Source organism: Triturus cristatus, chromosome 10 (assembly GCF_964204655.1).
Source record: "Triturus cristatus chromosome 10, aTriCri1.1, whole genome shotgun sequence".
NCBI lineage: Eukaryota > Metazoa > Chordata > Amphibia > Caudata > Salamandridae > Triturus > Triturus cristatus.
The window spans coordinates 146,805,767-146,830,883 of NC_140593.1; the positions used below are offsets into that span (position 1 = coordinate 146,805,767).

The 25,117-nt window shown below is 49.9% G+C and overlaps 1 protein-coding gene across 5 annotated transcripts in view; it reads left to right on the forward strand.

The window, feature by feature from the left end:
* Positions 1–25,117, forward strand: part of DNAJC13 (DnaJ heat shock protein family (Hsp40) member C13) — a 1,667,846-nt gene that overhangs the window by 743,767 nt on the left and 898,962 nt on the right. For all 5 annotated transcript variants that reach the window (XR_014970022.1, XM_085630673.1, XM_085630671.1 and 2 more), the window contains one exon: positions 19,127–19,172. Coding sequence is in view for 4 of the 5 variants with exons in the window: in XM_085630673.1 (XP_085486799.1) it covers positions 19,127–19,172 (46 nt within the window). In the remaining variant the exon portion in view is untranslated. The remainder of the gene's footprint in view (positions 1–19,126; positions 19,173–25,117) is intronic.

Genomic DNA, 25,117 nt, shown 5'->3' on the forward strand with positions numbered 1-25,117 from the left:
ATCCAGGTCCCGAAACCAAGAGCGGGGGAAGGAGCAGGGCGTGTTTTGGAGCATGTAGAGAAACCGAGGTAGGATCATCATCTTATAAAGAGCAATCCTTCCCAACGGAGTCAACGGGAGTGACTGCCACTTTATCATATCTGATCTGGCTTTGCTAACCACGGGGGCCACGTTGAGAGCCCAACACAGTTCCGGGAGAAGGGTAACCCAGATCCCCAGGTATTTAAAGGACAATCGTCGGAGGGGAATGTCAGACTGCCAATCAAAACACTCCCGTGAAGGGTGTAACGGAACCAGAAAAGACTTCCCGGAGTTTAGTCGGAGACCAGATGCCTGTCCAAACCGATGAAGAATCCGGCGCACCCGAGGACCCGAGACGGCCGGATCTGAGAGATAAATAAGAACATCGTCCACGTACAACGCAATTTTATCGGGGACCATACCCGGCCAGTCCCAGCCACGGAGAGCAGGGTCCGCCCGGATGAGCACAGCCAGAGGCTCCATCGCCAGGGCGAAGAGGAGGGGCGAGAGCGGGCAGCCCTGCCGTGTCCCCCGTCCGATGGGAAACGCGTGGGACAAGGTTCCATTGACCAACACCCGAGCTCGTGGGTCCGCGTACAGTACCCGAACCATGGCGCGAAACTAGGGGCCGAACCCCATTTGCTCTGAGGTGTCACCAAGATATTCCCACCCCACCGAATCAAAGACCTTCTCGAAGTCCACCAGTAGAAGGGCCAGATAAGGAGAAAGGCGCTCTCGGTGGGCCAGAGCAAGATGCAGGCGCCGCAGGCAGTGTCTGGTTCCTCGGTTCGGCATAAACCCGCATTGGTCCGGGTGGACAAGCGCGACAAGAAACGGGCGCAGCCGTTGTGCAAGGATGGTAGCGTATACTTTAAGCTCGGTCTTGATAAGAGAAATCGGCCGGCAGTCGGAGCAGGACAGTGATGGGGGTTGAGTCTTCGGAAGGACGACTATAGTGGCGGTATCTGTTTCTCGCGGGAACGAATCCTTCTCCACCGCCTCTGCAAAGAGATCCCGAAGCCGCGGGGCCAGGGTGTCATGGAAATGGGCGTAATACTCCTGTGGAAAACCGTCCGGTCCCGGAGTCTTCCCAGGCGCCAACTGGGTGATTGCCGTCTCAACCTCCTGCAGGGTAATGGGCAGGTCCAAGGTCTCGCTAGCCTCCTGTCCCAACCGCGCCAGGGCCGCCCCGCTCCCACTCATCAATCCCGCAAGGGAGATCCCCTGCGCCCGCGCCCTGTATAGGTGGGAGTAGTAGTCCGCAAAGGTTCGAGCTATTGCCACCGAAACCGCATGTGTCTCACCCGGGGCGTCCGTGATGGCTGGAATCACCCGGCCTGCACGAGGGTATGTGGCCAGTCAGTGCAGGAGCGTTCCGTTTTTGTCCCCCCACCCGTAAACCCGGGCCACCGAGGAACGCCAAAGAGTCTTCGCCGCATCCAGAGAGCGCATGCGTATCTCCTCTCGGAGAAAGGCCAGCCGTCGCGCCCGAGCGGTGTCTCCCGACGCGTCCTGGTCGTGCTCAAGCTCCAGGGCCTTGTAAGTTGCTGGAGTTGGCGTCGACGCTGCTGCTGCAGATGCCCCTTAGCAACCCCTCTAATAGTCGCCTTGCCGGCCTCCCAGAGGACAGCCGAGGAAGAGACGGAGCCCACGTTGTGAAGGTAGTACTCCGCAATCTCCCTCTCCACCACCCTCCGAAAGGCCTTGTCCTGAAGGAACCAGGCATTCAAACGCCACATCGGACGGGCAGAGAAGGGAGGTGGGCCAAGAGCCAGAAGCACCGGCGAGTGATCAGAAAGGCCTCTCGGAAGAATGCGGACATCACAATCCCCTGCACATTCGGTAGAGGGGACAAAAATGAGGTCAATACGGGCGTGGGAATGGTGCGCCGCCGAAGTGTGGGTATATTGGTGATCGCGTGGGTGCTAGACCCTCCAAACGTCTCACAAGTCTTGGCCCTCAGCCCAACACTAACTGTTTCGCGCGAGCGGTCCTGGTAAGGGAGACCGGACCCGTCGAATCCAGATGGGGTGTGTAGACAGCGTTGAAGTCTCCACCGAGGACAAGAGACCCCGCCGGGAGCTTGGGGAGGAGATCCGCGGTGTAAGCGAGAGCGGTCTGCAGCAGGGATGGCGCTGCATAGAGGGACAGCAGTGTAAGCGGCCGCCCCTCCAGGGCGCCACATACCGTAACGGCCATACCGTGGGGGTCCAAATGCACCTGGGACAGTACAAAGGGAAAGGAGCGCTTAAGCAGGATAGCCACCCCCCGGGAGCCTCTAGCGAAGCCTGAGTGCCAGACCCTGTCGTACCCGTAGCGGGCGAGGAAGGGACCTTTATTACCCATATGGTGGGTCTCTTGAAGAAGGAGCACGTCAATCTCCGCACGCTGCGCATATTTGAGGACCGCCATGCGCTTGAAGCGATCCAGCAGGCCATTGACAATCCAGGACAAGATGCGCACGCCAGCTTTAGGCATGGGTGTGTCTGCCATGGGAGCAAGCAGGGGCATGCATGACAGGAGATAGACAAGGTGGCCGCGAGCGGGGGCCGTGGGTGGGTCGGGAAGCGCGCATGAAACCCTCTCCCAGCGGGCACCGTGTCCACCCCGGGGCCAATGAGCGCGTGGGCAGGAGAGCTCCCCGGAAGAAGGGACATGAAGAGATCGGACAGGAGAGCAGGTCAAACACTGCATGATGCCTTAGAACCCTAACAGCGAGGATTGCACCCTCTAACAACAAAAACCTCCCTAGGAGGAAGAAACAACCTCAAACCAACCCCAACCCCGCACCCTATACTTCGAAAACAGAAGCATCTGTCGCCCTAACAGTGTGTAACCAAAACCAAGCTAAAACGCTCGGGCCTGAGTGCCAGTGGACCCCTTAAGAAATCAGAGCAAACCCAATTCACCCGCCCTGGCCGAGAGCTGTGAGAAGTTGGCCTGATATATGATGTCACTAATTCTAGTGTACACCTTGTATCAGTCCAAACAACCCTTATGGTGATTGGTTGTAAAGTCAACCTTATAGACCAGCTATCCGAGTGGTAGCATGGACAAGAGCAGTCTTAGGCTAAACTCTGAATGGCATGTGAAGCAAGCTGTTATACCATATGTAATCCCTTGAATACCAAATGAAAGGACACCACAACAGATATATATATAAAATAAAGTGTATTTATTCTAGTCAAACCCTCAGCACTCTTTATGAGATTCGAGGTAAGTACAACACAGTCTTATTTAAGCATACATTAAGTCACACAGGTAAGTAATACAGTTAGGCCCTAGGGGCCACGCAAACCATATACTAAGTAAGTGGTATAAGGACCACTGTCACGGAAATAGGATAGGCCTAGGCCTAGGCCTAGGGAATCGCTGGGGCTACACTACCCTACCAACAGTCAGGAAGTGGGAGGCCCACGGGATTCAGGTGCAGAGTGGAAACACTCACGCGTAATGTGTATAATCGATAGAAATAGTACAGTTTAGAATTAATAAGTTTTAGGACACTTCTGGAGTAGCTAGGAAGTCGAGACTTGAGAACTAGACACTAGGATAGTCAATACCCTGATGAGCACCGGAGTACCCAAGTTACCTAGCCCACGGGCTGCGGGTGCATAGATGTGAACTTGCGTCAGGTTTCGTCGTCGACTCCTATGGATGCCTGAAGGAAAGACGCTGACAGGCAGTCAGTGAAGAGTGTCCGGTGGATCCCAAGGCCGAGATCAAGAAGGAGGGATACCTGCAAGCAGAAGGGACAGAGTCTGGGTCACTAGCCAGTGACCACGTGGAACCAGGAAGGAACCAGGCGATGTCGGGAGATTGCAGGTGAAGAGGTGAAGCTTGTCGCAGCAGCCACGGGTACCAGGAGACGTCTAGGATGACCAGGACCAGGAGGCGAGCTGTCCCACGAAGGCTCGTGCTGTCGACGGCGTCGAAGTCGAACTAGGACTCACCAAGCCTTGGCAAGCGGAACCCACCAAGAATGGAGGACTTGCTTCTGGTGCAGACCAGGAAGGTCTGGGGTGCTTCTCTTTTACAGAGGAGCAGGAGCCAGTCTGGAGGAGCCAAACCAGCAGTGGAAAATTGAAGGTGTGTTGTCGCAAAGGTTACTAGCCAAAGGGCGAGCAACAGGACAGACGTGGCAAGCAGGAAAATGCTGAAGGGCCCCACGCAGGACTCGTGGAGTGTGGGGGGCTGATCTTCGGTGCAGATGGTGCTTGGGGTTGGGGCTTCTCATTCCCCGGTGCACAACCTCGAGGGTGCCTCAGAAGCTGCGCTGGAAGATACTCGCCACTTTTCCCAGGTAGCCGGTCCCACGTCTCTCGTCGCCTCCACGGATCTCAGCTCGGCTGTGGATGTGGATCAGGGTCGGAGAAGTCTGGAAGTCAAGGCTCTGGTCAGGCTCTGCAGTCGGTCCCTCGTAGAACTTCAGCAAAGCAAAGGGTAAGTCTCTTGATGGTGCCTGTTCGCACAGGGTGACCACTCCTTGGCCACAAGAGAGATTCTTCAGTCTTCTTCCTGAGGTCGAATGTCGAAGGTCCAGAGTTTCTGTTCAAGTTGCAGGTTCAGGATAATCTAATTTAGCAGGGCCCAACTAGCTACTAATATACTGGGCTAGTGGGCTGGGCTACCTGCAAGGTCCCTCCTATGGGTGGTACCAGGAAGGGGAGTGGCTACACCCCCTTTCCTTTGTCCAGTTTCGCGCCAGAGCTGGGTCTGGAATGCCCCAGCACCGGTTTGAACTGGACTATGCATGGAACATCTTGTGTGCCCCAGGCATGTCTCATTCCTTTCAGCCCTCCCTGCCCCAATACACTAAAGTCTGTCTGGGGAGGTGCTAGCACCTCCCCAAGCAGGAAACCTATTGTCCAGGCCTCCCTGGCTGGGATGGCTCCCAGCAGCAGGAGGTCAGACTCGTGTCTGTGGCAGCAGCATCCATTTTGTGATGCTGAGGCTTTGGTGAGAGTTAAACTAGCAAAGTAGGATTTTAACATTTCTCTCCCTCTAGAAGAGAGGAATAATATCCTCATCACCAGAAATGGTATGGAGGTATTATTCCACAGTGTTAGACACCTTACACGACATGTTTTGATAAAGCCAAACCATAGTTACCATAACCGTTTAAGATTATAAGGTACTTTAAGATTATATGGTAGGCTATATCATAGAACAGCTATAAGGACATGGTTCCGAAAGCTGCAGACAGGCTCAGCTCATGCTAGAGCGCCATCTCACATGTTACCAAGCACTCTGCCTCCAGGATTGTTAAGGCCTGCCATAGGAGTGGTTGATAGGTACACATGTCTATATATAAGGTAGGTATAGGAGAGGTGTGGCTCACTGGTTAGAGTAGGCAGACCTGGAAGCAGAGGTCAGCCCGGGACCAGGGTTCAATTCCCGGCTCGGCTGGGTCTTGAGTCCATAAATTGTCCATGGACTCGATAATTCTCGCTCCAGTGCATACTCGATTCATGGGTTCACACTCTGCGACTCTGGGCAATAGCTTGCTTAATCTCCACAATGGCCCCTCGTGGCGGGATGCCTGGCTTTCACCTTGTGGATGCCCTGCTGAGTTATCTCACGGGGGAATACCAGGACGGGTTCCCTAAGCAAGCGCTTAGAGACCGGTTGGTGATTTGCGCTATATAAATATCTGCACATTTACATTTACAATACTACACCTAAGCAAGGGGTGGTTACACGACCTTGCCCCAGGTGAGTGATCAGCCAGTTGTGTCTGATTGGAAGGCCAGACCAGGGGTGGCATAATACATGCTGCAGCCCCTGGGAGGCCTAGGGTACACCTATGCCCTGGGTACCTAGGGTACACTGTACAGGGTCCAATAAGGTGATCCTTACCAATTGGGTATGTACCTAGGGTACATGGAGTCCATTTTAAAGAGAGAGCAGACAGCCTGAGACCCTGAATGGCAGGATCTCAGGCCAACTAAGTCGAAAAACCAGCTAGACACTAGGCAAAAAGTTGGGGGTAACCATAGTCAGATATCCACCTTCCTACAAGAGCAACAAGTGTGTAGGAGCACCAAGGCCCGACTGCGAAGTCCAACACCCAGGAAGCACATCCCAGTCCCCCCTCCCCAACAAAAACATTACAAGCAGGAGACGGAAGTCAAATGGTAGGGCTGCGGGAAAGGTCCGAAGTGTCCACTTGAGGAGCAGGCTGGGTCACAGAATTCGCTCGCCGGGGGGACACGGCCTGCTGCCCAGCGGCAGCAGGACTGGAGGGCGCCACCGAAGATGCCGGGGAGGCCCCGGACGCTCGTCGCGGCCGCCCCCCGGAGCGCGCGACAGTCACCTCCTCCCCCGCTTGCCTCTGGGGCAGCGTGCGCCGTCGTCGTCGGGATCTGGAAGATCGGGGTGCCTCTCGCCCCTCCCCCGGCGATCCCCGACCAGCTCGTTGCAGGGGACACTCCTCCTCGAGCCAAGTCCAGGCCGCCCGTGGCGTGTCAAAGAAGAAGGTCTTTTGCTGAAAGATGACTCGGAGGTGGGCTGGGAACTGCAGCTGATATTGGAGGCCCATGGATCGCATCTTCTGCTTTACCTCCAGGTAGGAGCGCCGGAACTCCTGGACCTCGCGGGTGTAGTCCGGGAATACCATTATGGTGTGGTTTTGGTAGCGGAGAGTCGTAGAGCGCCTGGCCTCCCGTAGGATCTCATCTCTGTCCCTGAAATTCAGGATCTTCAGGATAAAGGGACGGGGGGGGCGCCCCCGGGGGTCTTGGAGCCAGGGAGCGATGGGCCCTCTCCACCACGAAACAGGCCGAGAGGCTGTCCGCCGCCATCCAGGACGTAAACCAACACTCCAAGAAGTCATCCGCCCGACCCGCCTCTGCTCCCTCCGGGAAACCCACCAGGCGGAGGTTACAGCGACGGGCACGATTTTCAGCATCCTCCACCTGGCGGTGCAGTTCTTTAGAGTGGGTGGTAAGCTCACGCACTTGGTCCTGCAGCTGGCGGATATCGTCTTCAGCTGTTGAAATTCTAGATTCGGCTTCAGAGATGCGGGCCGTGGCGTTACGCAGGTCTTGCCGAAGAAGGGCCACGTCCACCTTCACCTCTCCCACCATACCCTCCAGGGAGGAGCGGGATGCCGTGATGGCCTGCAAGATGGCAGCAAGGTCCGTGCCAGTAGTCTGGGCCCCCACCCCGGCGGGGCTCGGCCCTTTCTCAGAGGTCGTGAATTTGTCCATCTTAGTCTGGGTAGCCGCGGGTGTCGACCTGGAAGCCTTGTCCTTACCCATGGCGGCAGCACCGGCGACACCGGGGGCACCGCGCCCAGTCCCTGGGCAACGGGACCGGCCTCGGCGATTCCGCAAGGACTCGGGAGGCGGACGGCAGGAGGACACCTCAACAGACCAGAAGGCCACTCGTCACAAGCCCCACTGCGTATCCCCTCGCCAGCCGCCGGACCCGGCAGCCGAAGAGCCCGCAGGAGCCGCCGCCCGTCCCCAGCCCCGGAGCCCGCCTGGAGGGGCACCACTCTTCACCCCGCGTCGCAGCCAAAGTCACAGGGCGCCCGTCCGCGCCACGAACCCCCGTCTCGGAGAGTCCAGCACGTCCATCGCCCGTGTACAGCTCGGGACTATGGGCTCCAGGGGTCTCCGTGGATAGGGCCACCCCAACACACAGGCCCCCGGAGGCGAATACGGAGGGGGGGGGGTCAGAGGAAGAAGGCGAGGGATGGCCAATCACCTCCACCCGACCGCCGGCCTGCGGCCCGAACCCCCGACGCAATGTCATACCACCATCCCACTGCTGCAGGCCACGGAGCTTCAGGGCAGGTCAAGCCACGTTGGTGGGGGGGAGCCGGTCCCCGACCGCTGACACCCGGCCCGATGAGGAGGGCCCCCCGGCACCTCCAGCCCCCACAGCCACTCAGGTCGCCCCACCGGGGGGTCCAATCGGCGCCACACTCACCGCCGGTAATCAGGACAGCTCCGCGTCCCGGAGTGGGCCCCACAGCACCTCGCATCCAGTCGCAGGGCATCAGGCAGGAGCCCCTCCAATCCTCCGGGGGGGGGGGGCCGCCGCAGCAGCAGCGACGACCTCTCCGGGCAGTCAGGACCTCCAGGCCCAGCCGCCTCGTGGGCGCCGCGGGCTCGAGTAGCCGCACGCCCGCACCCAGCAACCGGGATCTCAGCCGCCTCCCGCCGGGCACTGACGAGAGACGGCAAGCGCAGCTCCGGGGGGGCACTCACACTCCAAACTTGCAACAGCCAGGCAGGTCAGAGCCCCAGAGCAGCCAAAAACGGCCGGCCAGGGCAGGATCGGGCAGAGTAGGAAGGATCGGCGGGGTCCGGCGTCTGGAGCTTCACCGCGAAGTGGCCATGCCGGTCAGTCGCCACCTCACTGAAATTTTAATCAGCATCCCAACAGGGGTTTTAAATAAACGAGAAACAAAAGATATGGAGACAGTGCATTGTAAACTGATTCAGAGTTTATTTTAGTCTATTTGAATGGAAGTTAAATAAGAAGTCAGTACAAAGGGGCAACTATTCTCTTAAATGCACGTGTAAGGGGTCTGTTGAGCCGATTTAGTTTCAATCCCGTGAGTGAGGCAAATTGTGTTCCAGCATTGGGAATATTGGGGAGGATTTGAGTCTTTCCATCTGGTAGTGATTTCTTGGATAGCCATTGCTGTCAGCAAATCAAGGAATTTGACTTTGGATGTATCTAGGAGTTCGTAAGCAATAAGGAACAAAAACAAAAGATCATTAAGTGATAATCTGTTGTTTGGCCACATAATGGATGTTACTTCGGAAGACATCCAATTTGACATAACAACTGTATGTGTTCTATGTTAGCATTTTCGCATTAGCAGCATCAGCTGTGATCATTGTTTTTGAAAGCCGGCTTCGTAAAGTTTGCTAGAGGACCATATTTCTTGTGCAGGATATAGAAGACTGTCGGTGCCAATTTTACACAACGACTGAGCCTATGCTCATAGTCACTAGGCTAAACAAAAATGGTGATGTGGCCGTTCATATGTAAGAAAGTCTGTAGTTGGTTTGTTTGTTATCCTTTACGTTTTCACTTTTTTAAATCCAGAATTAGGTTGTCAGACATGACCAGTTTATATTCATTAAGCCCAAGGGTTAACCATTCACTACAATTCACTCTGCGGAAGAGAACAAACACATCCGAGTTCTCCATGACCTACCTCACTTAGCACTTCTTGCTTCATTCTCTTGTAGAAATTATGCCTGTCTTATGGAAGAAAAGGAAAGGTTGTCACAATATGTTCAGCTCCCTTATGTCCAACCTTAAATTTTGCCCACTGAAAAGTGTATTTGCATCATAAAACAGGAGTGGCTAGCTGTGGCTCTAGTATTAAAGGTAAACCAAACCTCAGGTCAATCAGAAGCCTGCACAGACGGTGATAATACCCGTGTGACACTATGCAGGCTATATGGTTTCTGCATCTCTGTCTACAGTAGTGTCTGAATCCACACAAGAACCATCTAATGAAACCCTACTTATTTAGTCTGTGCAGGGTGGCCGAAGGCAGTGGACTTTTTGAGGTTGGGCTAGTTGGCAAATTCTATGGTTTTGGAGTACACAGCCCAAGGCCATTGTGAGATCCTTTTTAGACCATTTCTTTTGGTCTTCTTCAACCCAATCTCCCCGTTAACCATAACAGCTTGAGGTATCCAGTCGGGGAGGACTCAGGGTAATGTAGTTGTCCTGGGCCCTGTGGATAAGGAGAAAAGATGTAAGGTTAAGAATCATCTCAAAACACAATATTTAGTATCTGACACAGAGCAAGCCAGGTCATAGGGACATCATCAGTATGGAGAGGAAAATGTGCACCTCATGCATAATATTTTAAGAGCTTAAGGTACAGCATACCTTCTCTATCATGGAAGAGCATAGTGCAGGTGGAGAGACCGGCGCTCGCAGAACTCTATTTGGCATTTGCTGAGCAGGATTACATTGATTCAAGTGCCAGAGGCTTCAAACTGTAGGAAAATTGTCTGTAAAACTGATACATGTCAATAGAGGTGATTAAACGGCCTGTAACTGACAAAACACCCACACAAATATTTACAAAGAACTGCAAAGTATGACATAGAATCCAGTTTTAAAGTAAACATTTCAGCAGTTTTCAAGGTATTAGTTTATCAACCTCCCGAAATGACCCTCCATTGTAAATAAAGGAAAATGTACAATGTGCATATCAGGCATAGCCCTCAAAAAATAAGTTAGCATAGCCAAAAGGGTCCTTTTCTGCAGCGGTCGCTCAAGTGTTGCAACTCTTTCATCACAGAAGAAATGCCATTAAAGTCCTTTACTCAATGGTTTGCTGTTTCTGGTTCTTTTGGATAGATTTATGAACTTAAAAAGATAATAATTATTGATACACTAAATTACATCTTCTTTGAAGCAATCTTCTTTTGAGAAATCAGTGCACATCAGAGCAGAGTTATTGAAAAATAAGACATGCAATCAGACTGAGATATACCTCTGACCCCGCCAAATCACCACAGAGTAACGTCAAGCCGACCTATGAGCAGGACAGGACAGGGGCAGGAAACACTCCTCGTGCAACGACCCAGGATACAGCTGGGTCCAAGGCAACAAACCATTTTGATAAAATTGACAGTGGCTCAGAGAAGGCAGACACCGAAGCTGGGAAAGCTGCAAAAGGCAAAACAAGCAATACATTATACCTTACAACAGAAGAATGGGAAAGGCAGGTAGCCTCATACTCCCCAGATTCCCCTCAGGAGGATGACAATAAAATCCACCAAGTTACGAATGCCGAGGAGAAGCCAACAGGCACAGTAAATGTATGGTTATCTCTAGTAAACACTTTGCAACTTTCAATATAAGCAATGCAGTACCACTCAGCTAAAATGAGCATTCAATTATCTCTTCTTAATTCCCTGGCAATACATGTCTCGAATAATCAATGCTAACCTATCGGACATGAATAACATATTTAAGAGGCCTCAGGCAGAAACACAATTAATCCAGCCACGCTGCACCTGTTTCACCATCGTCAATAAACTCTCAACTCTACCTTTAGTGATGGGGACCTCCTAACTGATATTTAAAAAAAAAAAAAAAAGGCAACGAACACCACAAGAATAGCATCACAGGCCAGCCAATGAAGGGGCACTACAGGATCAACCACTAACACCACAGGGGTTACAACTCAATTGTGCCAGGTGCAAGGCACCCTTAGAGTCCCCTAAAACTAAAGACGCATTGTACCAGGCCAGTCCCGCCCCAGGACGAGCAACAAGTCATTGCAACACACCAGCGAAAAGGCCTACGGGGGACAAGCGGGCATAGGAATTGAACAAAGCTTTAAAGACAATCCAAGTTCAGACATCGGAGACTTAGAGCCCACTGGTGCCTCACAGCAACTGGTGAATTAACAAGCAGCTAGAACGTACCCCAGCCCACCAGGCCAGCCTGATGGAGAAGAAAAAGGGGGTAAGAAATTGCATGAAACAAAACATCGCCGGAAACAGAGGAGGAAGGGCAGGAGCCGGAAGACCAACATAATGGCATATTTTTAAACTGGCACCGACACCCCAACAAGCGAAAGCTCATTACAGAGGTTAATCCGGGTACTGACAACCTCCTCTGCCACAGACATTCTCTCTAACCAGCTGTACCGAGCGACCACGGAGTGCGTAGAGCCCGGAGGAAAAAGTAGCAGACTGCCAGGCCAACCCCTCTCCCGAACCAATGGAGGGGGATCAAAATGGGGACACCTCTTAAAGCTCAATCACTTTAAAGACTGAAGTGCCATCATTACCTACAGAAACAAATTCTCCCGATCAGAATGAACTGGTAGTTCCAGCGAGCGCCCTAGGTGACCATCACCAGGAGGAACCTAAGACTCGCACCATCTTGCTCATCCCGGAGTAAAATTCCAAAGGCCGGGGTGACATCCGAGATAGAGGGAATATCCTGCGGCTACTAACATCAATCAGCAACCTGGCTAACATAAGATTGCACAATTTGGAATTTATTGAGTTCAAGGAACTCAAACATCTATCAGACCAAGAGGCCACACGCAAAGTAGGAAAGAGGATCTTGAATGAGCAACGTCAACTAAATGCCTGGGGTATTCAACTATAGCCCTATCAAAAATCAAACTTCCCAGAGCTCCTTTTATCAAATCAACAAGAGCAGGAAATCTCCCGCCTCTCGCACACATACACCACGAGGAAGATATAATCTGTGCTATAAGGGGCATGCAGTACCTCTATCACAGAAGGAGACAAAAGACTGGAGTCCTTGGCAAACAAGGACAAGCACCAAATCAGACGACTGGTCCTGGATAGCCAGAACTATAAATCTACGGAGCAAGAATACCTGACTGGCAGCCAAACAATCCCCAACAGTCAATCCTCAGTTACGATCATGTTCTTGGAAAATAAAATGGCCTGGGAAATAAAACTATGGACAAGCAGCTCCTGTTATACTTTCAAAACTTTGACCTCCTCCTGCTACAAGAGACCTGGCTAGACCAACCGCACCATCTACAAGGCCTCAAAACATACCACTTCCCAGCTGTAAAAAGCGCCAAATTCGGGCACCAAAAAGGTCTCACAATCTACACCTCAATTCAGAATATAAACGCAATTAAGGAACTGGATGTCAAAACTACGCCAACAAATGCCATAAAATCAATCAAAATGGACTTCGGAGGCGACAACAGCAATCAACAAGTAATATTGTTAAATATATACCTCCATCCACCCAACAAAATCAATGGAGTGAAACTCTTGGGATCTGAATTAACAAGGGTACTATCAGAAGAGCTATAGGTAATTAGAACACGCACTACTGAAAAGTTCTCAAGATGCGTGGTTGTGGCGTGCACCTGGGTATCACCCTCTGGCCAGGGTGTAGATAGGAATACGCAAGGGTAGTGGCGCTTAAATTGGCGACATCCCCCTGGGCACAGCCGAAGGCCTGCAATAGGCAGGATTCAATGTGCTTGACAAAAGCTTTAAAAGAATGAAGGTTGATCAAATGTTCATTCGTTAAATCTGTTTATTTATGAAGTGTGGATGCTTCAGCTCCAAATTAAATTGATTGACAGTAAATAAGTCCATCTCTCCGTTCTAACATATCTCCCGATGCATTTCGGGCAGGTCGCCCTTCGTCAGGGGAAGTATCTATAAAGTTAACAAGCGAAGAATATTATAATGGTCACCAAACAAACAACTGTATTACTATAAGAAGAGTCCACGCCAAATCTTATGGTAACAGGCGACTCTAACATGCACCTAACGGGGTCCCCAGAAAGGGACCAACTATTTGAAGAACAATTTTTGGCATGGAGCATCTCTGATCAGGAATTCTGGGACAAGCAAACCAGGTTAGCAAAAGAATTTCTAAAGGATCTGGAACACTTGAGCTTGGTCTCACTAACCTGGCGTTTTCCAGGTGACCGCCCTCCAGCGGCGATCTTCCATAATGCGACAATCAGCACAACAATAGATCCCACCTTCATAACCCTACCCTTGATCAGTAAAATTTGTAGATTTTCGGATAGGAATTTCAGACCACTGCGACCACCTTCCACAAGAAATCATGATGAACCTCCTAGGCATAACATTAACCCAACCAGTGGAGGATCCAAGCGCCATACATACAGTCAATTGCTTGCAGAACAATCAAATGCAAAATGCTCCACTCGGAAAACTTCCTGACTTTGGCAAAGACTCTCTGGGAAGACAACAAAGGGACTAATACAAGCATGTTAACTTGCTGGGACATCTTCACTAAAAAACTCAGCTAAGCCCACACAACAAGGGAAGAGCCTCGTTAAACAACAGGAGAAACTCTTCAACGGAGGATCCCTCTCGTGCCACAAAGCACCTGATGCAGTCATCTCTCAATTACGCAAAAGATGCATCTAAGGCATCGCAAGAAAGCGATAAACAGATCGGTACAGAGGCCCGATGAACAGGCCCAGATGATGGCATGCAAAATGAACTAAGCAGTTAAAAATTAGCAAGAAGAGGCTCATTTGGCAATCGAAAAGGGAATCAAAAGACAAGTTGTGGGCCAAGGTCTTGGACAACACAAAAACAAATACCATCTTACAGTACCCAAGTGCGCATGGATTCAACTCACACTTAACATAAGAAGCCTGGGCCACTTCTATCTGGCATCACTTCAACACAGTACCTGCCAACACTGTGCGTGAAGAGCAGAGATCTGGATATACGCCAGAGAGCAAACTATCTGACCCAGATAAATCACTGGCAATTGCCCTTTTTGCGTTCATGGGCAAACAGATTACTGACAGAATAGCAAAAAGCAGGACAGAGGGGGCGCCAGGTGCCAACGGCATTCCCCCGATCCTGTACAAGCAAGACCCAGTTTATTGGGCAGCAGCATTATTACTGCTTTTTAAACAGACCCTTGAAGTAGGAGGAATAACAGATTCTTGGAAGGGGTCAATCATATCCCCAATTCATAAGAAAGGCAATAAGAATGAAGCAGAGAATTACATGCTGGTCGCCTTAATAGACATTGATGTCAAATAGTACCCTGGCCTTCTCTTGGAAAAATTTACAGATTAGGCGCCCTAAATGGCAGTCATTCTCCTTAACTAAACGGGATTTCGCAAGCTGATAGGAACAACAACCAATATACTTACCCTATTCCTTCTGATAGATTCTGTAAGAGATGCCAACTTGCCACTCTACGTTTTGATTATTAATCTGCCTTTGACAACATTGACAGGAAGAAACTGTGGGATAAACTGTCCAAAAGAAAAATTCCAACTGCCCTCCTAAATCAGCTGATCCTCCTACATACCGGCACCTGGGTCCAAATAAAACTGGGAGCTGGCAACTGCGTATCCAGAAAGATACCAACTACTAAGGGGCTGAAACAAGGCTACGTACTAGCCCCAACTTTGTTTACTCTTTTTATGTCAGACCTTTCGACAGAGATGGACAAATGCAAATCCCATGCCCTAAAGATGGAAGGACTTCCTCACTCAAACTTACTGTACGCCGACAATCTTGTACTGATTAGTTGTACTCCGATTAGCCTCCAACACTTATTAGACACCAGGCAAAACTTCTCTGTTGACAACGGATTACGCATAAACCTAGACAAATCCAAAGTGATACGGTTAATCAAAAAAAGCAATGCTCACAGACATCACTGGCATCTAGGAGGTCTCTCGCTAGAAGCGTTCAAATAATATAAATATTTGGGCATCATAATGGATAGCAAATGTACATTTGCTTCACAAAAAAGGCCATAACAAGAAGAGGTACCGTAACAGCGGTTGCATTAAAAAACATCAGACTCAAAAATACCGACCCATGCCTCATGCCTTTGCTCCAGGTGATTCAAGCAAAGCTCATTCCAACCATCACCTATGGGAGCGAGTGTCTATGGAAAAGGGACGCAAGTACACTGGACAGTGCAGTAGCAAGAACCCTGAGAATAATAATCAGTCTACCTAAATACACCCCACCGGCGCAAATTAGATTAGAATTTGGCCTGCAGATGCAACAAATAGCACGCAAAGGCGCCTTCATCAAATGATGGTACAAAATCATGGTAGTCGAACCTAGGACTCTGAATGCACATCTATGGAAGGAACTCAAGTAAAAAAAAGACAGTGCAGCCATGATCTACTTGCAAGCTTTAATCGATTGACTGGGCCTACGGGAGCTTTGGGAGGCTGCTGTGACTCATAAAAGCTTCAAACAAATTGTTAATAAAACAGTTAAAATGGTGTCCTTAGTGGAAGATAAGGCTGTGCTAAAAGAAAAGGCACCCGGATGGTTTATCCTTCAGAGTTACTCTAAAGCGTCCTCTCAATCTTACTTAGGAGCAGGGTTCACGAAAGCAACAAAGGAAAAATATCATCATCTTCAATTGGGTATTCTTCCATCACTGCTCTACTTGCCTCCATGGAAACGACCACAGACAACAACTAACTGCCGACTGTGCAGGGAAGCAAAAGAGGATGTGTTACATCTATTGTGCATATGCGGGCGACTGGAAAACTAACGCAGACTTCTGTTAAAACCCACCTTAAAGACCAAGGGGATTTGAACATGCAGTGCAAGCATGTTTCGAAGGCGGAAATGTTTATTTATTTATTTTGAAGCTTATAAAGCGCGCAGCTACCCCCAACGGGGGTTTCCCGGCGCTACGGACAAGGTGCAGTATGAGTATCTAGCGAAGCTACAAGTTGGAGAACAACCAGGTTTTTAAGTTGCGCCTGAACAGGCATTCAGATTCCGTCATATGGAGGGATAGTGGCAGGCTATTCCAAGATTTAGCAGTAATAAAAGCAAAAGCTCTACCCCCCCATTCTGGAGCTGCGAAAATGGGGAGGGCGAAGGAGACCGAGATGATTAGATCTCAGTGCTCGATTGGATTGGGCAAGCTTGAGCCTGGAGCTGAGGTATGCAGGCCCTTGGCCTTTTAGTGCCCTGAAAGCCAGGAGCAAGGATTTGGACTGGATGCAGCAAGTCACAGGCAACCAGTGTAGCTTCTGCAGATGAGGGGTTATTGAGTGACGGTAGGGGATATTACATATCAGCCTTGCTGCAGCATTCTGCACAATCTGCCGACGTTTAATCAGATAGGCCGGAGCTCCCACATACAGGCTATTTGCGTAATCCAAGTGTGCTGTTATGAGAGCATGGATGACGGCCCTACGTGTGTCCAAAGGCAGGAAAGGGAAAATTTTTCGAATCATACGAAGCTTGCCGAAGCACGCAGAGGTGACCTTATTAATTTGAGCCTTGCATGACAATTCATTGTCAAATTGAAAACCCAGATTCCTAGCTGAGTTTACCGGTATCGGAGGAGGGTTCAGCTCAGACGGCCACCAGGGTAGAGGTGGGGGTGGGACTTTTTGATTGAAAAAACAACACCTCGGTTTTGTCCGCATTGAGCCTGAGAGTGTTGAGTCATCCACGATGAAATGTTGCCCAGGCAGCGTCTGAAATTGAAAAAGCTAGCATCAGAGTGATCTCTAAAAGAAATCACAAGTTGTGTGTCGTCAGCGTAAGAGATCACTCTGACCCCCCCCTCCCCCGATTCAACCACCTCCGCCAGAGGTGATAGATAGGCATTCAAAAACAGTGGGCTCAGGGCGGAACCCTGACGGACACCGCAGAGAAGTGTTTTTTTCTCAGAAACAAAAGGTTGAAGGAGGACCTGTTGAGTACGACCACTTAGAAAGGATCTAATCCAGGCAAGTGGGGTCCCCGGTATCCCGAGATTGTGTAGTCTATCAATCAGTATGGCATGGGAGACAGTATCGAAAGCCGCGGACAGGTCGAGGAGCACCAACATGGCCACCTCGCCTGCATCCACGCTTTCGTGAATAGTCTGTCACCTCCAGGAGAGCGGTCTCGGTGCTATAACCGGACCTGAATCCGGATTGTGAATCATGAAGCAGTTGTCTAGACTCCAGGTAGCCAGCAAGTTGTTCTTGCACTACTTTCTCTAGTATTTTGGCTGGTTTAGGAAGGAGAGAGATAGGTCGGTAGTTACTGAATACCGTAGGATCGGCTTCAGGTTTTTTCACTATGGGGAGCAACATGGCCTGTTTCCAAGACGTGGGGAACATACCAGTTTGTAGGGAGGAGTTCCAGATTGAAGTCAGAGGAGAACTAATGAGGGGGGCGAGAGAGCTAAGCAATTGGGCTGGACACGGATCCAGCGGGGACCCGGATTTACACGACAGCATTTTTGTCAGGGATGTTTCGATATAGCTAGTGTTGAAAGACATAAAAGCCTCCTCCAGGGGTTGGGGTGCCAGGGGCTGATTGAATGTGGCAGAGATATCGATGATCTTACCATGGAAAAAGTTAGAGACCCCATCGCAAAGGCTTTGGCTGGGGCACATCGGACAGGAAAGGACAGCAGGTTTAGAAAATTCTTTCACTATTTTGAACAGAGTTTTTGAGGCGTTTTCAACAGAGCTGATTTTACCGATGAAATACTGTCTCATTAAATTACGTTTAAGTTTGTGGAATTTTTTAATAGCGGCTCTGTAGGTGACTTTAATGTCTGGGTCATAGGCTAGTCGCCATCGGCGCTCAAGCCTGCCACCTCTCCAATTTATGGGCACAGTGGGAAAAATATTAAACACCAGTATTTAATTGCCCAACCTGGACACTACCTTCGACAACCAATCATTAACCACCACGTTCTTATTTCCCAGTGAACTAATTCACACGTTGCACTGCACATTGCCTACTCTTGCTGCTTGGAAAACTATTCCATACGCTGTTGACTCGGCACATCACAGCTGGACAATGACTATTAGCTTCAGTCTATTTTGACAACTAGAACACTATTTTTGCACACTGCTGACTTTGCACATTGTCCGCACGTGTTGTTCAGGGAGCTATTTTGCACACTGCGGTTTCTACACATTGCCATTGACCTCTCACCTGCATAGGCTTGAACTTTTCGATCTCAATCCTTTTAAATACGTTAAACCATTTTTAAATGCTTTTTCTTATACATGGTCCAAATTAGGTATCTAGAGTTCTAGTGTAAAAGCACACTGTAAACTTTGGTGCACAACCATGGTTTTAACCTTGGAGAACTTGAATACTGCTGTTTTATCGTTGCAATGGTTTTAAGTAATCACGCAAATAAAGATATTTTTAAACTAATGCACCAATTACAGTGCCATTAAAAGTGACACTTTTGAATGTATGTAGAGTTTAGATACAAACATGAAGTTGTCTTTCAGTATCTACATACATGTAACATGGAGTATGGCAGTGTTTGTCACTTAACTGATTCATCAGATTTTCTTTTTTTTTTTAACACAATCCAATTTACTGAGCTCCTTTTTTACGCACAGGTCATGCACCCGTTATCTTCAAAATGCAAGCGTGGAAGGCAATTCACTGTAATGTTAAACAGTACTGTTCACACCTAAAGAAAAGCATGCTGCCTATGTATATCCTCTATTAAGATACTGTTTTATGTGAATGTTTGAAAGTGCAGAATGTTGATACATTAAGATACGAGGAAGTATTGCCAGATAATTACATACACAGGGGAACAGTGATTATCCCTCTTTACGGATATATATATTTTTTTATAGGTTTCTGAAGTATACCCATACAAAGCAGGCCTTCAAGTCAGAAGAGGTATGTATGTAAGGATAAACAACGATGCCAAGTTCTGAAATAAGTAATTTACTATAGAAATGCATCTTAGGTTATCTTTTAGGTTGGTGCAGGAATGGAATTTAAAATGATTAGTACTATAATGAGTATGATTTTAACAGACAATGGCTGTATTGAACTCTGGTGTTTACAAAATGGATGCACTTTTACTCCAGACTCCTTTATACACACCACAAGATGCACTAGCAGGCGACTACTGATACCCTCTGAATTCTGGGCGAACAGGACTCCTATGGCGCCCCGGTGGGACAGGATGTATTCCCTCCAGCATTCAGCCACGCCGACCCCAGAGGCCTTCTTCTCCAGCGCTTCTAACCCTCAAGAAGAAAAGGAAGCTCTCTCTATCCTCAAAACCATTGGCCCTTGAATAAAGACCATGTGCAGGGCTGCAAGTAAAGTCAGCTCCAACACTCACTTGAAGCCTCATAAGAGGCTTCCTACCGTGGCAGAGCACCACTTCTGAAAAGGTCTGGCATCAAGCTCATCGCACAAGACTCTGCCACCTTCAGGGTCTCTGCCGCCTTCTGGCTCAGCTTCCCACCTAGTGGAGGTTTTGTGTCCAAAATAATATCTATTTAGGAGCAATGAGCCCTCTCAGCCACCACCTCCGGCGCCCAGGCCTCCATCTACTCAGAAGACCGCATCGATGTTGAAGGCACCATTGATGACCGGCTCAGAGGGTTTGGAGCTGCCCATCTGCCGAGGCTCTAAGAAGAGCTCAATGAAAGGCAGAAGCGCCTCTTTAACCATCTCGTCACTGGAAAATGTTGGCCCAACTGCTTCCGCCAAAGCAAGCAGAGACTCTACCTTGCAAGAGGAGGCGTGCCTTTGTGTGGGAACCTGCATAGGAATCGCCTTTCTTTGTGGATCCAGTTCCCAAGAGGCAGAGATGAGTACTAGCCCTCCTCCTTTGCCTTCATCTCCACCACTCCCTCCTCCATCCCTGTTGCTGCCTTCAAGTACACTAACCCTATTGCCTCTGCCAGAGTCACTTGAGGGGTCTCCATGCTCCTTTTCTCACCCAGACAGCTCCTTTGGTCCTGCTGATCTCTATAAAACGCATTTTGAGCCTAGACCTACGGATGACCCTTAGGACAATTACAGTTTCGATCCCCTGGGCGATCTAGACTTTTGCCACTATTCCATCATGGTGTCCCCCTCATGTTCAGCTTCCTCCCTTCCATGATAACACAGCATACCAGGAGGTCATCCAACAGCCAGCCCCCTTCCACATGATGGACATGCATGTCCTCCACAAGGAGGAGGACTACCTCATATGTAAATAATTGCAGGCGGTGCAGTTTCTCAAGGGCATGCTTAAATCCACCTGTGGGGCATTCAAGAAGACTGTGAAGACGAAGGTAGTAACACTCAACACTCCTGGTGGAACACGAGTACGAGCCTTGCCCTAATGACCCTGTCTGCATCAGAGACCATGTCCCCCCAACCCCTCAGGACTCCCTAGTTAGCCATACTGCTGCAAAAAGGCCTCGATTCAGGCCACATGCAGTGCCCCGTTACCTGATAAAGAGATAAAGAAGCCTGATGCCCGCTGGTGCATAGCCAAGTTTGTTAGGCTCCTCTACCACTATGACAGCTCCCAGTGGGGAGCGTTGCAGCAGCAGCTGGTTAAACATGTCTATGATGAGCTTGGCTAGAGGGGGGAGGAGATAGTATCCGCTGGCAAGACCATCGCCAGTGCCAACATCCTTTGTGCCCCTGACACCCCAGACACAGTCCTGTGACGCCATGCCTGGCTCCACAACTCAAGCTTGAAACCCCAGAGGTCCCAACAGTGTTTTCCGTTACTTGCCATTAAATGAGGAATAGGTATTTGGGCCAAAGGTTAACAAGATGCTAGGGAAAGTCAAGGAGGACCACATCAAAACATCAATGGGTGCCCTCTAAACTCAAGCTGCTAGGAGCCCCTGTTGGAGGCAACAGCCTAGAGGTTGAGCTGAGGCCAATACTCCCGACCAGCCACACTCCAGTCAGAGACAACAGCAGTCCTTCCATCAACAGGCATGCAGGGGTTATACAAGCGGTGACGACAGGGACAAAAACAATAAGGGTAGGAGTAGAGTAGCCTCCTATAAACGGGCCTCCACATTCAAACACTGACTTGTGCTGCCCTTCCCTTTCGGCAGGCAGGGGAACTGAGTGATTTTCACTCTATCTGAGAAGAAATGACTTTAAATCTGTAAGCTCTGGCTTTGGTCTGTCACGACTACTGCCTAGAACACCTCACAGCATCCCCCAACATCCCACCCTGCACATATACCCTCAGCAGAGAACATCTTCCACTTTTCATGGATGACGTGCAACCACTCCTCCACAAGGGTGCAGTGGAGTGCCTCTCACCATTGGGACAAAGGTGTCTACTCTCATTACTTCCTTGTTCCCAAGGAGGGTAGCTCCCTCTGGACAATCTTGAGCCTCAGACCCCTCAACAAATACATTCTGGCAGACCATTTTCACATGGCTACCCAGCAAGATGTAATTCTCTGCTCCAACAGAGAGATTACAAGATAGTGTTAGATCACAAGGATGCCTGCTTTCACGTACTCATCCACACCGCCCACCGGCACTACTTCTGCTTTGGGGTAAGTGGAAAGTACTTCCAATTTAAAGTACTCCTCTTTGGGGTTACCACTTCCCCCTAGGGTATTCGCGATGTGCAGCCTGTGGTGGCTGGTCATTTAAGAAGGGACTTCTCTCATATGTTCCCCTGCCTCAACGATTTGCTGAGCGCAGGCAGCAATGCCTAGACCACGCTCAAACAGAAATCTCACTGCTCCACACACTGGGATTCACAATAAATGTCTTCAGATCCCACCTTCAACCCCTGCAGGTCCAGACCTTCTTAGGATGCACCCTATATTCCTTTACATGCAAAGCCTATCCCAACCAATAGAGGGTGTGGCATTTCAGCAGCTACTGCCTCTTTTTCAGCCCATTCCTTGTCAGAACCGTAATGTGCCTGCTAGGTATGATGAGCTCATGTATTGCTATAGTTCCCCATGCCAGGCTCTGCAGGCACCCTTTGCAAGACTGCTTTTCAGCACAGTGGTCACAAGTGGGGGATCATTGGGAAGATGTGTCATTGTTGAAGGCCAGTGCCCATCTCTGTCTGAGGTTGCAGGCCTTTCGCAGACCCCATCTCACAGGTTACTGTTGCCATGGATGCCTCTCTCCGGCTGGGAGGCATCTAGACTATATGAGAATACCAATGATATACTCCCTCAATGAGGGGGACACAACACCTACCTCAAGCTCCTGCCCATATGCCTAGCTCTCAAAATCTTCTTAGCGATCATTCCTGGCAAAGTAGTCCTTTTCAAGACAGAAAACTTGAGTGCCATGTATTTACCCCAGAATCAAGGCTGTACGCATTCTGCCCAGCTATCAGCACTAGCGCAACAGATGGTAAGGAAGATGCAGCAAACATCCCTCACAGTCCTGGTTGCTCCCACTTTGGCATGGCAGCCTTGGTACTCAACACTACTCAATGCCCATCAGCTCCCATGAGAAGCTCCCCTACAGGCTGGTCCTTCTCACACAGAAGCAATGTCAAAGGAAGGTCAAATCAGGCACCAGAGCCCCATACTGCTCAGCATAACAATTTGGCATCTGAGGGCTTAGAATGTGGTTATCTCAGTCTCTCATTGAAGTGCATGAGTATTTTGCGTAAGCCTGCAGACCTACTACCGACTTATGTTATGTTGCAAAGTGGAAAAGGTTTGTCCAATATTGCATTCACAGACTTGCCCAGTGCCCTTTAAAGCCCACCGTCCAAGACCTCATTTGTTACCTATTGCTCTTACAGAAGTCAGGACTCCTTTACACTTCCATACAGTTACACTTGGTTGCTATTGCTTCCTACATGCAAGACAGGGTACATTCTTCCTTAATAAGACCTCTGTCATCAAAACGTTCATGGAAGGCCTCAAGGATCTTTCCTTCCAGAGTTCTCTGCCTCTGCATAGAACCTTAATGTTGTGCTCACCAGGCTCATGGGTCCCCCCCTTCGATCACTTTCTCTCTTGGCTTTTCAGTTCCTCTCATGTACTTTAGGCTTAATCATAGCAGTAAGTTCCCTCAGACACATCAGTGAGCTTCAGGCACTTACCCTGCAAAAGCCCCTTCATTCAGGTTCACAGGGACATATTTGTTCTCAGAACTGATCCTTAGTTCCACGCTAAGGTAGTATCCCCTTTCCACCTCAATCGCACTAATACTTTCCCAGTATTCTTTCAGCAGCTAGGCTCTGTGGCGGAGAGAGCCCTTTGTCCTCTAGATATTAAACAGGCTCTCATGCACTATATTGATAGGACTAAGTTCTTTAGAAAGCCTGACCAGCTCTTTGGGCCCTTTGCCAAAGCCCAAAAGAGCCATCCTATCTGAAAGCTGGCATATCTAAATGACAAGTCAAATTAATCTATACCTGCTATGACAAAAGAACCCTTCCTCTCACCCCTGGGCTCACTCAACAAACAAAAAGAAAATCCAACCATGGTGTTTTAGGCACGTGGCCACCTGGTTAACCCCACACAGGTTTACCAAACACTGTTGTGTGGATAGCCTAGCCTGTAAACAGGCTATCATTGGCCAACAGCACTAAGCACTGTGTTCCAGACATCTACACTGTCCACTTGCTAACCACTGCGTATGCTTTACAGATTATGCAAAGCCTGTGTATCTACAGCCAACATGCTATGAATGGAAAATGTTACCCTGTAAGCATCTGTTCCTAGGGGGGCGGAGCTTGCCAAGCCTGAAGATGGCTGCTCACTGAGCACGCTCCATCAGCCGCGACAATAATCCTTAATTATCCTGTGTCAGTACGCCACTAAAGAAATATTAATTAACAGCCTGCAGCCGTCTGTGACTCAGAATATGGTTGAGGATTACGCCGGAGAGTGTGACAGTGACCGATACGGAGTACCTGCTCGTAGCATAAGGCCTAGGCGGGCAACGTGGAGAGGGCCACGGTGTTGCGTGGTGTCTGTGAGACCCAGGCCATGGCACGAAACAGTCACCAGGGAGAAGCAGCTACTCGACAAGCCGGAGCGAATACAGCGTGAACGTCAAAGACCTGTAGCGACAAAGGTGGGGTCCGGGGGTCCGGAGCGAGTGGCTGGCAAGCACACAGCCGGAGGCCTCGTCTGACCGTCCCCCTCTCTGGATGCCGTTGCGGAAGAGAAAGGAACTTCTGCGAGATTGGGGGCAGATGCAAACTGCGATGAGCAACAGCCACCACCATGAAGGGGACAGCCGGAGCACTGTGCAACATCCAAGAATCTATAGCTGGAGACCGGGAGGACGCAATCATCGGACGATCGGGCCTAGCCGATCACACAGACCCTCTGGCGTGGAAGCGGCTGAGCACTGCCGCATTACTATAACAAAAGGTACGGAAGGGAAAGTGATCTGACCGTGTAGCTAGAAATGTTAATACAGTGAGAGGAAAAGCATTCAAGCCGGGCCCCTGAGCATAGTGCGGACCGTCCCAGCCTGGCACTGCCTGGACGAGACCACAGTGACCGAGGCCAGAAAGTGAACCTCGGAGGCAGACCTATGCAGAGCCTGATAACAGCGCAAAGTGTTAAATAATAGCACAGAGGAGCCCTGCGGGAAAGTTGTCCAAACTTTCTAATAATCCCCTTGGGGAGGACAAGGGTAAGTCACCTTAGATGGGACAAGACCTTCCGCTGTCACCTGCAATGCAATAACAAGTTAAACACGTCCCAGACCTGGGCTGCCACCCACACTGCAACAAGCTCAATGAGAGATTCTGACGCGGGGGACCTCCAATCAGAACTGGTCGATATAAAGTCATTGTCCAATGTCAATGTCAAACGTTTTTATAAAGCGCACAAATCACCAGAAGGTCTCGAGGCGCTAGC